The 19538-nt window shown below is 45.5% G+C and overlaps 1 protein-coding gene across 2 annotated transcripts; it reads left to right on the forward strand.

Annotated features, from left to right (window-relative positions):
• Nucleotides 1–3688: 3688 nt before the first annotated feature.
• Nucleotides 3689–9442, forward strand: LOC136529330 (uncharacterized). Of its 2 annotated transcripts, none has more exons than XM_066522408.1 (10): nucleotides 3689–4022; nucleotides 5658–5707; nucleotides 5864–5973; nucleotides 6389–6665; nucleotides 7566–7695; nucleotides 7799–8058; nucleotides 8155–8251; nucleotides 8353–8422; nucleotides 8800–9045; nucleotides 9360–9442. In XM_066522408.1, the coding sequence occupies exons 1-10, from the start codon at nucleotides 3731–3733 to the stop codon at nucleotides 9406–9408; spliced, it is 1581 nt and encodes a 526-aa protein (XP_066378505.1). In that variant the 5' UTR covers nucleotides 3689–3730; the 3' UTR covers nucleotides 9409–9442. The 2 variants fall into 2 exon arrangements, with proteins under 2 accessions (XP_066378505.1, XP_066378504.1); XM_066522407.1 differs by lacking the exon at nucleotides 9360–9442 and adding an exon at nucleotides 9142–9292.
• The last annotated feature ends 10096 nt before the right edge of the window (nucleotides 9443–19538 follow it).

The following is a 19538-nucleotide window of genomic DNA, read 5'->3' on the forward strand; positions in this document are numbered from 1 at the left end:
GATTATATAATAGTACCAACATTCACATCAGTCACTCCAGAGTTTATTATTAAAAATCGATAACCCACACTGAGAATAGCATAACCGAGAAAGACATAATCAATGGTTTTTGTCCAAGCTTTCTCTTCTTGTTAATTGGCATATTCGCCTTTGCCAAACAATCCTAGGTTCGTAGACAAGAAAGATTTAATCTCTTCTTCTCCCATTCCTTGAATGGTGTAATTTCTTTGTTCTTTGTGGGCACTCTATTCAAGACATGGCATGCTGTCAATATTGCCTCACCCCACCATTCCTTAGATAGTCCTGCAGTCTCTAACATGGTGTTAACCAACTCAGTTAGAGTGCGGTTCTTTCTCTCGGCAATCCCATTTGATTGTGGTGAGTATGGCGGTGTCCTCTCATGAATACTACCGTACTCCGCACAAAACTCAGAAAACTCATTTGAGAAATATTCTCCCCTTCGACCAGACCGCAACCATTTAATTTTCTTCTCAAGTTGGTTTTCTACCTCAGCTTTATAGATCTTAAAATAATTCAATGCTTCATCATTTGATTTTAACAGATACACATAGCAAAATCTAGTGCAATCATCTATAAACGTCATAAAATATCTTTTGCCACATTTGGTCAACTCGCCATTCATTTCACACAAATCAGAATAGATTAGTTCTAATGGTGTCAAGTTCCTCGCCTCAACAGCCCTGTGAGGCTTGCAAGGTTGCTTCAATGCACGCATACATGGCACTTAACACATGCATCATTTAAGGACATAGACGTGAATGTCAAACATTAGAATCAACATCACAGCTCACATTGTTCATAGACTTAACACATGCATCATAGGACAAGCGGAACAAGCCTCCGCTCTCATAGCCTTTACCCACAAAGGTTCCATACTTAGATAGTATGCATTTATTAGATTCGAACACAAGTTTATAGCCATCTCGACATAATATAGAACCACTAATTAAATTCTTCCTTTTGACGAGATATGTTGCACGTTCTTCAGTTGCATGGTCTTCCCCTAGTAAGCTTTAGATCGACCGTACCAACACCCCGAACAACCACACGCACTCCATTTCCCATCAACAAGGAGGAACTTCTCCCGACCTGATAAGAAGAAAATAAAAAAATATCAGCACACACATGAATATTGGCTCCTGTGTCAACCCACCAATCAGGTGAATGACAAACTGAAAGAACTGTAGGTAATATATTATCATACCCTGATGTTTCTCCATTAGCCTCAACCATGTTTGCAGATTTCTTTTTAAGCTTCCACTTGCTCTCCTCGCAGCCCCTAGCATAATGCCCGGGCTTGCCACAAGATAAGCAATTTCTCTTTTCCTTGTTCTTTTTCTTATTATTATTAAAAGGTACAGTGTTCTTTTGTTTGAGCTCTTGCTTGAATTTCTTCTTGTAGAAAATTTGAGGATTTTTTCTGCACCACATGGGCACTAGAACTTTCCTCAACAATTTTCTTGCCATAGACATCCTTAGCTCTCACCTTCTCTTCAACATCTAAAGAGGCAATAAGTTCGGCATTGCCAAACTCTTGTCTCTTATGTTTCGGAGAAGTAGCAAAGTCTGTCCAAGCCTATGGTAGCTTAGCAATAATGCAGCCCACCACAAACTTGTTCGGCAGCACTGTACCAAAATTCTCAAGTTCTTTTGCTAGTGTTTGTATCTCATGAGCTTGTTCAACCACAGAACGGCCATCAACCATCCTGTAGTTATAAAACTGCTCTATGACATACAACTCACTACCAGCATCAGACACTTCATATTTGGCCTCAAGTGCATCCCACGTCTCTTTACCTGTTTACATAGTCACATGCATCTACTATGGAGTCTCCTAGCACACTTAATATTGTCCTCTTGAACGTAGCATCAGTGTCTTGGAACCACTGTTCGCCTAAACAGCCGTTTAGCCCATTTACACACCGTTTAAACGCTACACGGTGGTACACCGTTTCCGTTTAATCGGTTGTTTTGACCGTTTAAACGGCCGTTTTTCCCGTTTAAACACCCGTTTTGCCCGAATAATAGGCTAAACGGTAGGTGACCGACTGTTTACCGTTTAGCGTTTAGGATAACAATGTTGGAACACACGCTCCTCCTAGTATGTAGTCCAAATGATCTAGGTTTGGCAACAAAGTAGCAATGCATAGCAGTCAACCATAGTATACATCTCTGACGCCATCTCTTGTAATGTGTGCCCTAAAAAACATTTGATTTCAGCATACTCGCAAAGCCGACTACCAAAAAATGCCTATCAGGTTTTTGGATTGTTAGAAGTTTAGGCAATTTCAGTACCAGTTTAATCCAAAAAAATATTTATCAAAATGTTGGTGACATCAGACATGTGCACGTGTGATCTAAGTGTCAAGAACATGTAGACGATACTAATTATCATGATTTTAATTGCTGAAAATAGGGGATGAACTGCAACATAGCCCGCGACACCAGAGCCGATTACGCTAGTCAACATAGCGCCTGTTGAAGTAGTCGTCCCACTCGATGCAGCGCAGAGAGGTTGCAACGCCGATCTCCCGCTGCCGCCACGAACACCGGGAAGAAGATGAGGTTGTTGTACGATCGAGCAGTCACGTAGTTGCTCCCCAAAAACCTGATTGCCAGTCTTCACCCGAGCAGATGAACTCACGAACGGTACCAGTTTCGGAGGCTGCTCTCCCTATTCCCATGCCCGTAGGAACCGGGATGGGAAGACTTGGCTGCAGCGAAAGCGTGGATGTCTAGCGCACGTAAGAGAGACAAGAGACTAAATGCTGTCTTGCTTTTATCTTGTAGCCGAGGAGCGGAGCGGGCACAACTATCCACAGGAGATCAAGAGTCAGAAAACAAAAGAGACACTCACAGAAGAAACTCCCATCATCATAAGCGAAAACTCTGTAACTCTCGCCATTAGGAGTAGAAACTCCCATAACTCCTGCCATGCCATTACGAGGAGAAACTCCTGTAACTCTCTCGTTTAGGAATAGAAACTCCTGCCCATAATTAGCTTGAATGACAACTAATTCATGCACTGCATGCTCATGTGGCTCATTCTTTTCTCCACACATATAAGTCGAGTCAACATTCAATCAAAAATCTTGTATATGACTAAATCATATAGCGCATAATATTTAATACGGGTCTTAGAATTATTCAATTTAATTAGATAAAATAATAGGTTTGGCCCACGTTAAATCTAACACCTATAAGTAACCGATCGGCTCTTATAGTTTCTAGAAACTGAAGTTCTTGCAAACCGAGTAAACTGAATCCAACCGTCTGTTTAAACCGATTGCGCTGTCCTACTCATCGACGGCAGCGGCACACGGGGCATGGATACATGATACTGCTGTGTCACGCTCATCACGAAACAAACTCACTGAGACACTGCCCACATGGTCCCACGAGACGAGAGAAACGTTGGGGACGTAGCGTGGAGGTGGAGCCGTGGACAGACCAGACCGAGCACGCAGCCACCGGAGGCGGCGGAGGCCAGCTAGCCAGATCACTGCACTGCGCATCCACGGCGGGAAGTAGCGGGCCGCCTCAAATTCGGAGCATGTTTAAACCGCACCGGATGGACCCAAATCTACACCACCAACCAAACCAAACGGGCAACCCCAATCTCGGCATGGTTTAATTTTGGCTTCCTTGTTCTATTTCTTCCCTCCACTTCGTCTCCTCCGCGACCGCACGCGGCCACGCGCCTCCTCCCATGGAGTCATCCGCCGCGGGGGGCGACACCCCTCCCCGGCCGTCGGCGTCCGCCGGGGCCTCGCCTCCGGCTCCTCCTCCCCCGCCCCCGCCGCCGAGGGGGTGGCTCGCGGGTCTCGTCTCCGGCGCCGGCCGGATCCTCGCCGCCGTGCTCGGGCCCGAGCCCTCGGCTTCCGGCTCCGGCTCCATTTCATCAGCCGCGGCGTCGGACGGGGACTCGCCGTCGGCCTCGTGCTCGCCGGTATCGTACCCGCCTCCTGGCCCTCACGGCGAGGGTTGCAATGACGCCACCGGTACGAGACTCCCCCAACTATGCTTGGAAAGTTAGCGCCTTTCAGGCCCTGCCACTCCGCCTCTGGGTGCCGCATTTGCAGCTGTGTCTAAATGTTCGTGCTGTGTTGCATTATTTGCATGCTGCGTATAGGGGTAGCGACTGCGGTTCGAATGACCAAAATTCACTGAAAAGTTTTCGAATTTTGGCGTTTCGACTTCGGAATAGTTTTTTTTAACGAAATAGTACATTGGATGCTTCAATGCTTGGCAGTTTCATGTTTCCTCCATCTGCATCTGCATGGGGGATGATGGTTGTTTCTTTATTGCAGTTAGTTACTGATATAGTTATATTAGGCCATGCTGGCATGCAACTGACCTATAAAAGTCAATCCGTGCTCATGAAGTGATGAATACAAAAAAGTGTTGTTGGATCGTGGACATGACTACATTGGCACTAAGCCACTATCAGGGCTTCTTAAGCGTCTGCTTATTGCCTTACCAATAGAATTCATGTACTGGGCATATGTCTGAGCTGCAAGCTAGTGGAATGTACAACCATTTGTTTCCAACAACTAGGTGGTCCTGGATGGTCATATGAGCATTCATGATATGGGCCCTAACATATATTTCACTGTACTGACCATTGAAGCCTTATGCCCCCGCCCCCCTGTAATTCAAATTTTAAATTTCTGAACTGAGTGGGAGATAAGACACGCATGAGCTCAGATATGAGATTTTTCAATGATTTATTTCCTCCGTTAACAGTGGCACATGAATCGTCAATTCTTCATGACCACTAACTCAGCAACATGATTTACCTGATGCACAGCATCAGCAAGGCTACCGAATAGGCCAGCCAGACTGTAATCTGTTTTTAAGTCAGGGATTGATTAAACCTTGTAGTTTATTGGCAGTCTCAATCCTTCTCATGGAAATAGTGGGTCCTACCACCAATTTACATCTACTCCCTCTGTCCCATAAAAATAGTTGCTATGGGACTCATGTTGATCAAATTTTCTTAAGTTTGACTAGATTTGTAGAAAATATTAGCAACATTTGTATCTTCAAATAAATTTATTATGAAAATATATTCAAAGATCTATCCAATGATACTAATTATGTACCATAAATATTAATATTTTGTTATATATTTGGTCAAAGTGAAAGATAGTTGACTTCTTGGGAAGCAAGAATGACTCTTTTTATGGGATGGAGGGAGTATTATATAGTTATATTGTTGTTCGAGCTGCTAGTCATTCCATGTCATGGTTGTCCTTTTCTTAGATAAAAACCATTTGGGTTCTGAACAACCCCAAACAGAAGGGATACCTTTAAATGTGTTTTAGTTTGTGAACTTACCTCAAATCATTTGCACATGTTATTTTAAAATTCATTTTTCCTCTTATTTCCTAGCTTTTGGAGGATAATCATCTAAACCCTTTTTTTTGTGCTTTTCATTTGCTTGGTTTTACCAATATATCTTTCTGACATATATTTCATTACAACCTGTAACTCCTAATGTCTTATGAATCATCAGTGTTCTGTGCTTGTTTACTTATTCTTTCCTGTAAATGGACTGTACATTTTTACTTATTGTGTTATTTTAAATGGAGTGTTATTTTAAAATTCAGTCCGGTGAGTTTTTGAAATTACAGATAACGGTGATTCTCCAATCTTTCCCCTGAGTAATAATCAGTCAAATCAGGTATTCCCAGTCATTCTATTTATTACCTAACATATTATCTCCCTGTTAGTAAACATGCTCCTCTCTCTGGATTACAAGACTAGGAGTAAGGGATCAGTTACCTGAGCACGTTACAGTTCATGCGTTGAAGTCATGTAGAACTGTTTGTGATTTTAGGGTGAAAAGGAGACTGTTCTAAAAGACTACCCTGGGTCCCTAGCAATTATCTCTGAGATTGAACCAAAGGATGCCATAATGCAATTGCTTATGCAGGAGACCTATTCAAGGTATTGCATTGTATTGTATATTTTGTATTGACTTCCAATTTCGCTTCTAAACTGTCCTGTTTGATTTGCGTTTTGCCTTTTCATTTAAGCATATTTTTTATCATGTATTTGAATGTGACATTCTATAAATATGTTTCAAAATTCAAACTCAACCAAACAATCACTTTACATGCTTCTCTTTCGTGTATTTGAACTATTCATTATTATATGATAGCCATGAATTGTCTCCTGCTGTGAATCTGTGATAAAGCAACAAACGTTGTGAAGTGCTGCCCTTGACTCTTTGTATTCCATTAACACCTTTTATAATCCTGGATAATTTAATACTTGATGGTGGCAGATTGGCAGTGGTTGAAAATCTAGAAACTATGTAATCACTATTCAATAGGACATAATTTCTTCTTTTTTCTATCAGGTCTGAGTGCAGCAAGTTTATAAAGATAATTCAAGATCGGGTTTTAGACTCGGATTCAGGTGATATAGATGCTGGTGGGTTTGCTCCTACAAGTGCTCAGAAGGCTGGCAGACTAGCCGTAGATGGATACTCTTCATTTAGTCCACATGAATCCTCACCTGCAACTTCTAGTCTTCAAATGCATGGCTGTGATAATAGTGCTGCTGTGGGCACAATTCCAAAATTAACTCATACCAACCAAAGCCCTTTCATCAACAATGCTAAGAACATAAACCCAGTGAGTGCTTTTGCTTGTAAAAATTTAGTTTGTTTCAGTGTATATTAATCATGACTTCATGATATATTGCTGCACAATGCATACTACTGCAATATGTTTTGCTGATTGGTTCATGCACTGAAAAATACCCTGGAAGTATTAAATCTTCAGGAGATTTTTCTCATAGGTCTTATCCAGCAAATGGTGTTTGAGGCGGTCTTCTGATATTCAGTTAATCATACATGCACCTTAAAGTGATGTTACTACCTCCGCCCCTAAAAGAAAATCATTATAGTTTTGTCCTGAAGTCAAACTTTCTTAAATTTGACCAATATGGAGAAGAGTCAGCATTTATGACATTAAATAGACGTACATATATTTCTTGATGAATCTAATGATACTTATTTAGTACAATACATATTAGTACTTTTATATATAAAATTGGTCAACCTTGATATTTTTTATTTAACACAAAATTAGAATGACTTCCTTTTAGGGGCAGAGGGAGTACTTGCCAATTTTTAGTTTGGTTGCTGTTCTGTAAGCTCACACTGACCTAGCTTATTATGGTTTTCTTCATGGACATACATTATTAGTTTCATGTTTAAAGTTTTTGGTTACACACATAAATTCCTAACTGTGTGACCTTAATCTAGTCTCAAGCACCGATGTATTCAGAACTGTTGTTGTTGTCAGTATGCAAAATATTTTGTATTTTTATGCGTCCAATGCACAATTAGTGTGTTGCTATATATATCTATTCGAAACTGACTGAAGTGACTTTCTTTTCACTATATAAACGAATTTAGTTTAATGAGTATTCTTTTGAATCTTACAATCACAAAATTAGGGATTTGTTTTGGTTTTTTATTTCTTCAACTCTGGAATGAAAGAAATTTATTGCTGTATAATTGACTGCAGGTTCTCAAACGAAATTATTCTGTTAGAGAGGATGCATATGGGGAGATTCGAAGAGTCAGGCCCAAGATCAATGGAAATTCGTGGGACATTTCAAAATTCAAGCAAGTTGATATTATTCGAAATCATCCAGGTTGAGATCAATCATTTCAGCAATTATTTGAGAAAGACCACTAAGCCTCCGAAAGATTACCAATTTGCGTACATCTACAACTTATACCTATTTTTCTTATCAGCTGCAAATTCACGTGAAGAGCTCACTACCAGGGATCCAAATGCTTCCAGAGATGGAAAGAAACTATTAAACGATATTATGGGAGCCAACAATTTAACATACCCTAACTTTATTTCAAAAGTTGAAACTGCTGATGAAATATTAGATGTCCCCGATAAACCTTCAGCTGTAACTCCACAGCTATTTGATTCCAGTTCTCAGCAAGCTGGTAAGGAACAAAAAGGTTTTGGTGCCACAACACTTAATCAGTGTTCTACTGAGGTACTGATATCCCATTGTACCCAATATTTGTTGGATGCCTTTCTTTCTCGTGAGAACATGCTATTTGTCGTGACATTAAGATGACTTTTACCATAGGACCTGAAGAAAGGCTTTGCTTTGAAGGTGGAGCCTTTGAATGCATTTATTCCTTTCGAGCAGCAGATGATGGACTTATCACACAAGAAGCAAGAGCGTATGTTATCGCCATTGAATATGTTTTCTTGCTGGTCATATGAGATTGATGCCTCAACATCCTCTGAATTACTATTATTGTTGCTTGCAATTACTGAGCAGATGCTGCCTGTGACGATTCATGCTCTTTCTCAAAATTAATGTTGAAGGAGGATATTGAGGCTGCACCCAGGTAGTATGTCATACCACTCTTCCTAGACTATTATTCTGTGCAAGAGTGTAACCAACGCTATAGACTGTCATGGCTTACTATTGTGGTTGCTATATAGGAGACCACTGTCACTGTTAACTTTAACTTTGTATTTAGGATTCAAAATTACACATTTCTAGAGCACATGTGCCTCTTTTACGATGAGCTGTCATTATTGATCACTTAATATGGACCACTTGAATTCCATCTTTCAAGTTGTAGTGAAGAGTCGTCGGGTACCATACTATGCCTAAGTTTTTGTTTGTTTGTTTTTCTGTAGCTGTCAGGTTAAATGTCTTCTAAAGTTAATAAAAGAAGTAATGTGCCAATGAAGTAACCTGTTAGATGTTTATTTTCAGCCTGCCGATGGGCATTCAAGTACAAAATGGCTCCAAGTACCGCAGAAGGAGGCAACCCAACTTACAAAAGACCACGCCAACTCCAACAAGGTCACCTGCAAAAGGCCCACATCGAAAGAACAATGATGGCATAGTCAAATCTGAGATGGACTTGCTTGAGCAAAGTAAACTGGTACTGACGGAACAACAACCAGAGTTGGGAGACGTTCCGGTGAAGAGACCTGTTGGGAGGCCCAGGAAGGCGAGGTAACTTCCGGTATTTCTCATTTTTATATAGGAAGGAACAAGGCATGGTTAACCTTACATGCCCTTGGTTGTGATCATGGTCTACTTGTAAACTAGGACTGGACCTAGCTCAGATGATCCGAGCACCCTGCTTCGTAGGCTTGAGTTCCGTTTGGCTTGAATTTGGGTGCCTTTTTCAGTTTCCTGTAACTTCTGTAAAGTGTGAGCCATCTTAATGCCAATCTTAACTTATCGAGCTTTTGAAGAACTTGGAAAGCCACAGCAGACAGCAGGACTAGAGAACTGAAGTTTTTATGTGTGCTTAAATGTTTCAGAGAAGGGGAGAGTCCGGACAACTGGACAAGGGGAGAGAGGATGTATTGACAATTGGCATCATTATTACCAAATCAACTCCATGTTGTCCTGTTTCATAAATAGTATTGTCAGCAGCAGATTGTTAAATTTCTAGCCTGTCTTATGTTACACAAATCATATGCCGTTTTATCGCCAGTCGTAGCTTCAGCTCGCGTACTGCTTCCCTGGACAGAGTATATCCAACAGTGAAACAGATTGGCCACACTGGTTAGACAAAAGTCCAAAAGGGTCAGGTGTGAAAACATAAACCTCGACCACGTCCTAGTCCTATCCTCCTTCGCCGGGATCAGAGGGACTTTCCCCTGCCGTTACTTGGAACTGCAGTTACACATTAGAGCACTGCAAAAAATTCATGTCCAACCCCCTCATCGAGCGCATTGGTCAGAGGCTACATGCATGGAAGGGGAGGTGGCTAAACAAAGCCGGCCGCCTCATCCTTGTCTCCTCCGTCCTTTCCTCCATGCCAATCTACCACTGAACGGTGTTCCCTCTAATAGCTTGGGCAAAAAAGAAACTAAACAAAATCAGACGATCATTCTTTTGGAAAGGTGATGAAAACACAAATGGAGGCCACTGTCTAGTTAACTAGCCCACAGTCAAGAGACCAAAAGACATTGGAGGCCTAGGGCTGCCAGACCTAGAGAAATTTGGAAGAGCTCTTTGCCTCAGTGGCTTTGGCAGGAATGGGTGCACGAGTCCAAACCATGGATGGGGTCCGATCTTTGTTGCAATAAGGCTGACATGCTACTCTTCAATGCATCAACCATAGTCACGGTTGGAGATGGCCAAAACCCCCGTTTTTTGCACAACAGTTGGCTGGAAGGGGAAGCGCCTAGAAATTTAGCACCCCACGTCTTCCAACTAGTAAGGAGGAAAAACAGGATGGTCCAACAAAAGCTACACAACGGGTGAAAAGCCCTAGTTTGGTTTTGATAATTGATGAAACATATTTGGACTAATTCTTGCATCTAAGTGTGTGACTAGATAGGATGGTTCAAACCAAAGTGATGGAGCAAGGTGGCACTCATGGATGGAGATGGACACATGAAATAAAGATCATGGTGATGTTGGTGGACTCATGTGATGATCAAGCTCCGGACTTTGGAAAAGAAGGAAGAGAAAAATAAAATGGGCTCAAGGCAAAGGTATAATGAATAGGGCCATTTTGTTTTCGGTGATCGAGACACTATATAGAGTGTGATCACATTTAGGATAGATGGTCGTACTATTAAGAGGGGAGATCTTATCAGACAACTCGATCATCTAGTGCCACTAGGTGTTGGAAAACTTGCATATGCATTTTAGGCCTAGTGCACATTCGGTGAGAAAGTGATTAACCTTTGAAAAATGACTGTGAAAATTCTAACACACTTGCACATGATTGTGAGGCACTTGGAGTGTTAGCACATTTGCAAAGGTGGTGAAAAAGGTGAAAAAAGGAGGCGTAACCGGGCTTGAAGTGCTATCCCGAGGGCACCGCCACCCCAGCTGAGGAGGCCAAGAGGGAGATGTTCTGATGGGGCACCGTCACCCTATCCGGTGGCACGGCCACCCCTATGCCCACCTGACCCTGGCCGAACAGCAGCAGAGTGAGCACGGGCACCGGTGCGTCCGGTGTACTCCACCACGGTGAGGGCGGTGCACCGCCTGGTCATCGTCACTAGTGGGGCGGTGCCACCACCGCTTTTTAGCTGAGAGCGAGGGAAATGGGGCTAGGCACCGCCGCGGGCACCACCACCCCTAGGGCGGTGCACTGCCATAATTTTCCAGAGACTGGTGTTTCGGGCAGCTGGCTAGGTGGTCACCTCCGCTTGTCTGGTGCCTCAACGACTAGTGATGACCGTTGGAGGGGCACCGCCACCCCCATGTCCGGTGACCGCACCGACATGTCCGGTGAGCTCGCAGAAAGTGCTCCAAAGGGGTAACGGCTCTATTTGCTTGTGGGTTTATAAATAGAGGGTGTGCCCGGCCTTGGCCACTCTGTTGGCACCTCTTACACCTGCATACACCCTTTGGGAGCTGAGCACACCACTCCACTCACTTGCACACTTGATTTCATCATCTTGAGTGAGATTGGAGAGTCTTTAGTGCATTGCTTAGTGGTCTAGCATCTTATGGCACTAGTTGGGCGATTTTGCGATGATGGAGAACTTGTTACTCTTGGTGTTTACCGACATATGGGGGTATGGTCCCTGGGGTCCTCAAGACAAGACATGGGCCGCACCATTAGAGGTGGTCCGGCCCACAAGATCAAGACGTGCACGGCGCTGCTCGGCGTGCACCGCAAGACATTGTATAGTACCAAGTAGGATACTTTACTTGTAACCCTGTTCTTCCAGACTATGTAAGGAGAGACAGAGGTCCCCTAGTCGAGATCTCCAACAGACCTCAATCAATACAGAATAATGAGACACATGACGTAGGTATTGCGCTAACACGGCGACCGAACCTATATAAATCTTGTGTCTTGTGCCTCTGTAACCATCTGGTTCCTGATTACACGCACCGTCTACCGACAATCTACCATCATGGGCATACCCCTAGATGGACTGCCGACCATATTTCGTCGACAGTGGCGCGCCAGGTAGGGGTGTGCACGCTTGATCCATTGTGAGCTAGATGGACCTCAAATCAACAACACGTTCTCGTCATCAATCTCGTGGAGATCCATGCTGGTCCACGACGATGATTCATCGTTGGCTATGTCAACCCCCGCGACAGCAGATCCGATCTCGGAACCACCTCCGAGGTCGTCTTCACCAACAACTCACCACCCACTAGGTGCTCGCTGTCAACGCCAACCAGATAGCGCCATACGCCGCCGACCAGACGCTCCGTCCAAAGCTAAGTCACGCTTTAATATTCTTTTAAATATTCTTCAATCTCCGTATATCACCATAATGTTTCTTCGAGCTGTTTTCTTCATATTTGCTCTCCAAATGATTTTTTGAACCCCCGAACAGTCCTATTGATGCTCGGACGCCTCCAGAGATGGCCCTGTCTCTGGCTCCTCCCTACACGTGCACGAGCGTCTGCCCTCTGCGTTATGGGTGGTCGGCAACGGTTCCTTGGTCACGCCTATTCCTCCTACACGTGCACGGGCTCTACGCTCGACATTATGGACTATGAGCTAGCTAGGGCTAGAGACTCGGCTACACACTAACTGTTCGGGCGGTTTATATTAAACATAAATATATTTTCACGCCAACTGATCGTCGAACTGCATACGCCGTTTCATCACCATTGCTGATTTTTCTCCAGAGTTTATTTATTTGTGCATCATGTACTACCCATTCTATATGTTTGCGACGCCAGAGTTTATTTATTTGTGAGTCCCCGGCGTCGCTGGCGAAGTCCGAGCACCGAGGAGCGAGGAGTCCCCGGCGTCGCTGGCGATGACCGAGCACCGAGGAGCGATGACCGAGCACCTCAACGTTATGGACTATGATCCTGCAATGCAAACATGTAGAACGGGTAGTACATGATGCACAAATAAATAAACTCTAGAGAAAAATCAGCAATGGCGATGAAACGACGTATGCAGTTCGGCGATCAGTTGACGTAAAAATATATTCATGTTTAATATAAATCGCCCAAACAGTTAGTGTGTAGCTGAGTCTCCAGTCCTAGCTAGCCCATAGTCCATAACATTGAGCGCGGAGCCCGTGCACGTGTAGGAGGATCATGCGTGACTAAGGAGCCGCTGCCGACCACCCATAATGCAGAGGGCAGACGCTCGTGCACGTGTAGGAAGGAGTCGGAGATAGGGCCGTCTCTGGAGGCGTCCGAGCATTAACGTAACTGTTCGAGGGTTCGCCTTAGACTTAGTTGTATGTCATCTTTAAGATGGTATATATGAAAGAAAAACGTTTGGAGAGCGAACATAGAGAAAGCAGCTCGGAGAAACATTATGGTGATATACGAAGATTGGAGAATATTTAGAAAAATATTAAAGCGTCACTTAGCTTTAGATAGAACGTCTGGTCGGCGGCGTATGGCATTATCTAGTCGGCGTTGATGAAGTTGCCCGACGCTCGAGCTTTCCGAACTGTCATCATGGCGGCAGTCGCGGTTGTCACGGCGCCGTTCTTCGCGGCGATCATCATTGCGACGCGACAGGTGGTCGGAGTAAGTAGTCCAGGCGACGTCGTCCTTATATTAGTGGTCGGCGACTCGGATAGGTCGGTTAGCGGCTCGCTTGATGCAGTGGGACCGAATCCACTGTTGGACTTGGACTGGGAACTGTTTTTCCTTGAAGCGTTGATCCACCGTATTTGGAGATTGGATTTGACGGAACAGGGAAGCATGGAAAAATTATGCCTTGCATGCCTGACGTAAATATCTTTATTATTTCCTTAATTAGCTTTCTTGCTTGGCATCTTCTTCATGTCACGGTGATGTAGACCACACATAACTTGCTTGCATGTCCGACGGAAGCTTTGCATGGCGGTGTAGATATATCATCACGTGATGGCATAACGCTGCTTTTAAGTCTTTGTCGTAGTTGCTGATAGGTGAATCTTTACGAGGGATGCATCTCGATCTTTAATGGGCCGAGGCTCCCGTATCGCATCCTTTCAACTGAGCGATGACGCGTGCGGCGTGGTGGCCAGCCCTGATAATAATCTTCGTGCCTATTTGAGGCATGCAAGACCACGATGGATCTCGGCGTGTAGGCGTGTTCGTTTTCGCGGAAGTCAAACTCTACAGCAGAACTTGATCCATCTAATTGTTGTGGGAGACGTGTTGACGCAGGAGTCCGAGTTCTATTGCGTGCAACCACGAGTCGCTTTGAGACGCGAGTCTGAGGTCGTCGGCGACGGAAGCAGATCGCGATGCACAATGTCGAGGGACACCGGGTCGCCACCGATGTCGTTGATCTTGAGGTATGCCACCTGGTTCACCAGAGGATCAGCACGCACACCCTCTACCTGGCGACAGAAAGTAGAAGATGATAATCTACTATCATGGGCATACCCCTAGATGGACTGCCAACCATATTTCACCAGAGGATCAGCACGCACACCCCCTACCTAGCGCCCGGGGACCGTCGTCGATCAAGTGGGCACACTTCACCGCATGGATGTCGTTAGCTACGTCGGTGCTTGGACCTCGCCGCCTACGCCGAGGACTCCTCGGTGCTCGGACATCGTCGCCTACGGCGGGGACTCCTCGGTGCTTGGTCATCGCCAGCGACGCCGGGGACTCCTCGCTCCTCGGTGCTCGGTCATCACCAACGACACCGGGGACTCCTCGCTCCTCGGTGCTCGGTCATCGCCAGCGACGCTGGGGACTCCACGCTCCTCGGTGCTCGGTCATCACCAGCGATGCTGGGGACTACTCGCTCCTCGGTGCTCGGTCATCGCTAGTGACGTCGGGGACTCCTCGCTCCTCGGTGCTCGGTCATCGCCAGTGACGCTGGGGACTGCTCGCTCCTCGGTGCTCTGTCATCGCTAGCGACGCCGGGGACTCCTCGCTCCTTGGTGCTCAGACTTCGCCAGCGACACCGGGGACTCCTCGCTCCTTGGTGCTCAGTCACCGCCAGCAACGCCGGGGACTCCTCGGTGCTCGGTCATCACTAGCGACGCCGGGGACTCCTCGCTCCTCGGTGCTCGGTCATCGCCAGTGACACCGGGGACTCCTCGCTCCTCGGTGCTCGGACTTCGCCAGTGACGCTGGGGACTCCTTGTTCCTCGGTGCTCGGTCATCGCTAGGGTCGTCGGGGACTCCTCGCTCCTCGGTGCTCGGACTTCGCCAGCGACGCCGGGGACTCCTCGCTCCTCGGTGCTCGGTCATCGCCAGCGACGCCGGGGACTCCTCGCTCCTCGGTGCTCGGACTTCGCCAGCAACACCAGGGACTCCTCGCTCCTCGATGCTCGGTCATCGCCAGCGACGCCGAGGACTCCTCGCTCCTCGGTGCTTGGACATCGCCAGTGATGCCAAAAACTCCTCGCTCCTTGGTGCTCGGTCATCGTCAGCGACGCCGGGGACTCCCTTGCTGCTCAGATCTTGTTACGTCTCATCGGTGTGCTATCAAGCTGCTCCATGCTGTTTGGATCAGGGTGCTAATCTTGGGCAGCACGTCTGGGGTCTTGATATGCGCATGTCGGACGACATCAGCAAAGCTTTCAGACTTCTTTTTCTTTGACCCTGCTACAAGATTCATTTTTCATCTTCTAGCAGGCTCGGGAACTAAGTGGGCACACTTCACCTTACGGTGAATGTGCTTGTTCTCATCTCGAGGCTATGCCTGAGGACTGGCTACCTGCTCAGCTGGTCTTCTACTTTCTGACCCTAGCACCACGCGACTACGTCACCTACTGTTAGGTTCGGGGACTAGCTGTGGGGGTATGGCCCCCGGGGTCCTCAAGATAAGACATGGGCCACGCCATTAGAGGTGGCCTGGCCCACAAGATCAAGACGTGCACGACGCTACTCGGCGTGCACCGCAAGATATTATATAGTACCAAATAGGATACTTTACTTGTAACCCTGTCCTTCTAGACTATGTAAGGAGAGGCAGGGGTCTCCTAGTTGAGATCTCCAACAGACCTCAATTAATATAGAATAATAAGACACAAGACATAGGTATTGCGCCAACACGGCGGCCGAACCTGTATAAATCTTGTGTCTTGTGCCTCTGTAACCATCTGGTTCCTGATTACACACATCGTCTACCGACAATCTACCATCATGGGCATACCCCTAGATGGACTGCCGACCATATTTCGTCGACACGACACCTAGACGGCCCGGTGATTAGTGGATCGTCGAGCGGAGGAAGGTGATTGTCTCTGGCTCCGATCATTATGATTGTGAGGGGTTCTTGTGCCTTCCTCGGCGGAGCATCAAAGACAACTCTAGTGGATTGCGCGTGGCTTGTGGATCCTCATCTTGTGTTGGTTGTGCGGCACCCGGTTGCGGGTTAGGCGTGTGATGCCTATTAGCACGTGAACCTTCAAGTTAGTGAATCGCCACAACAAGGACTAGCTTGCCGGCAAGTGAAAGGTCCTAATAGCTAGAGGGGGTGAATAGCCTATTAAAAATTTCTACAACAACACTTAACAGACCGGTTAGACAATTATGAGGTGAAGCAAGTATTGCGCTAGCCTACTAAAAATGCAAGCCACCTACCACAATTCTAGTTTATATATTTTTTATCCACACAATAGCTATGACACTACACTAAGTTAGTATGCTCTCAAAAGCTAACTAAAGAACCACACTAACCAAACTAACAAGCTCTCACAACTAGCTACATTAAAGAGCTTGACAACTAGTTTGCAGTAATGTAAAGAGAGTGAGCAATTTGTTTATACCACTGTATCGAAGAAGAATCCAATCAATTACAAGAATAAATACCAATGAAGACCAATCACCTCGGAATCAAATGATGAATACAATGATTTTTACCGAGGTTCACTTGCTTGCCGGCAAGCTACTCCTCGTTGTGGCGATTCACTTACTTGGAGGTTCACGAGCTAATTGGCACCACACACCAAACCCTCAATAGGGTGCGGCACAACCAACACAAGATGAGGATCACACAAGCCACGAGCAATCCACTAGAGTACCTTTTGGCTCTTTGCTGGAAAAAGGTTAAGAACCCCTCACAATCACCATGATCAGAGTCGGAGACAATCACCAACCTCCGCTCAACGATCCTCGCTGCTTCAAGCCATCTAGGTGGCGACAACCACCAAGAGTAACAAGTGAATCCCGTAGTAAAACACAAACACTAAGTGCCTCTAGATACAAACACTCAAACAATGCACTTGTATTCTCTCCCAATCTCACAAAGATAATGAATCAATAATGGAGATGAGTGAGAGGGCTTTGGCTAAGCTCACAAGGTTGCTATGTCAATGTAAATGGCCAAGAGAGAGAGTTTGAGCCAGTCATGGAGCTTAAATAGAAGCCCCCATAAAATAGAGCTGTTGTACCCCTTTACTGGGCACAACATGGGGTGACCAGACGCTGGACCCCAGCGTCTGGTCACATGATGCGTGCCACGTGTCCCCTCTCTTCAAATGTTGATCGTCCGATCTCAACGGTTAAGTGATGACCGGACGCAGCAGCTAAAAGTGACCGGACGCTGAACCCCAGCGTCCGGTCATTTCCAGTAAGCATCCAGAGACGACTTTTCACGACCGGACGCGTTCGATCATGCTCGATCGGACACACCCAACGTCCGGTCACACGCGCGACTCCCCTATGTGCTGCCACGTCAGCAGGACCGGACGCACCCTATCAGCGTCCGGTCACTAAGTGACCCAGCGTCTAGTCAGAGACCGACACCAGCATCATTGCAGCTTCTACTGTCCGGACGTGCCGGTCCAATTGAGGCCAGCGTCCGGTCACTTACATTGACCTCCGTCTTTTCTGTCTAGGGCGTCGGTGAAATTCCTAACCCTTGCTCAAATGTGCTAACCACCAAGTGTATCACCTTGTGCACATGTGTTAGCATATTTTCGTAAACATTTTCAAGGGTGTTAGCACTCTACTAGATTCTAAATGCATATGCAATGAGTTAGAGCATCTAGTGGCACTTTGATAACCGCATTTCGATACGAGTTCACATCTCTTAATAGTACGGCTATCGAACCTAAATGTGATCACACTCTCTAAGTGTCTTGATCACCAAAATAAAATAGCTTCTATAATTTATACCTTTGCCTTTAGCCTTTTGTTTTTCTCTTTCTTCTTTTCAAGTCCAAGCACTTGATCATCACTATCATCATGTCATGATCTTCATTTGCTTTACCACTTGAAATATGCTACCTATCTCATGATCACTTGATAAACTAGGTTAGCATTTAGGGTTTCATCAATTCACCAAAACCAAACTAGAGCTTTCAGCAAGCAAGTGAACCTCGATGGAAAAATTGATTGTGTCATCATTGTCTCCTTAGTATTCATTATTTGATCACTTACCATGATGATATATCTCCACTACTCTACCTTGCATTTACTTTCTTTGTGTAGCTAAGCTCTTTAGTGTAGTTAGTTTTGAGAGCTAGCTTTTTGCTTGTGTAGTTCGGTTAGTGAGGCTCTTTAGTTAGTCTTTGAGAGCTCACTAACTTAGTGGTAGTGACTGGTAGGTGGTTTGCATTTTTAGTAGGCTAGCGCAAAACTTGCTTCACCTCTTATTTGTCTAACCACTTGGCTTAAGTGTTGTTGTAGAAATTTTTATAGGCTATTCACCTCCCTCTAGCCATTATGACCTTTCAACGGGGCATGGATACACTCTCATGGATAAGATCACCACTCCTATTCACATTGAGGAGTTCGTCTCCCTTTGGATCAGAATTCAATTGTCCAGCTAACTCTGGGCGTTCGAGACACCATAGCTTAGAAATGGACGGCCAACGATTACTACTCCACCCGATCAGCATACCGGATCCAGTTCAGTGCCTCCTATAAAAGATTCTGGTATAACCAAATCTGAAAAGCGCAGGTAGAAAACAAATGCAAAGTTTTTGGTTGGATTCTGGTTCAAGAAAAAATATTAACGACGAACAATTTGCAAAAAAGGGGATGGCTGCACCAGGAACATTGCGTCCGGTGCGACGGACCTTTGGAAACCGGTTTACACCTAGCCCTCTAATGCCTTTTCGCCAAGGCGGTGTGGAGCCAGGTGCTGACATGGGAAGATTTCGACACCCAACTCGCCAATACACGACCAGAACCAATGTATATAGATGATTGGTGGGACAAAGCCGTGCAAAAGGTACCCAAACCGATGAAAAGTAAGTTCAACGGAGTGAGCGATTTACATAATAGGGAACATTTGAAAGGAAAGAAATTGGCGAATATTCAACAATACTTCAGAGTCGCCAATGCAGGTGACCTCCAGAGTTAGGAAAGATATTGTGCAAAGAAAAAGAGCCAGCTTAGAGAGGGGATAAAGCCCATTTATTGAATATGGGGTCTTAACCGTGTGTTTTGTTTGCCCTCGAGAGCTATTTCCATTGCACGTAAAACTCTCTTTCCCCTATTTTAATTGAAGCCGTTAGGGTGAAAAAAAAAGTCCAAAAGGGTCAAGCCCTCAAAGCGGGAATCGACGGCGGGTGGTCAGAATTCGCCGGAAGGAGTCGGGAGATCAGATGTGCCGGCAGGACATTTGCGCCACTCGATCA

Source organism: Miscanthus floridulus, chromosome 19 (assembly GCF_019320115.1).
Source record: "Miscanthus floridulus cultivar M001 chromosome 19, ASM1932011v1, whole genome shotgun sequence".
In the NCBI taxonomy this organism is placed as follows: Eukaryota; Viridiplantae; Streptophyta; class Magnoliopsida; order Poales; family Poaceae; genus Miscanthus; species Miscanthus floridulus.

What these genes read in the sequence shown, in the direction of transcription:
- LOC136529330 (XM_066522407.1), top strand. Translation starts at nt 3,731, where the DNA reads ATGGAGTCATCCGCCGCGGGGGGCGACACCCCTCCCCGGCCGTCGGCG. An exon ending in GGGTTGCAATGACGCCACCG is followed by an intron (nt 4,023 to 5,657) that starts GTACGAGACTCC and finishes TTGAAATTACAG; the next exon opens with ATAACGGTGATTCTCCAATC. An exon ending in TTAATCAGTGTTCTACTGAG is followed by an intron (nt 8,059 to 8,154) that starts GTACTGATATCC and finishes CTTTTACCATAG; the next exon opens with GACCTGAAGAAAGGCTTTGC.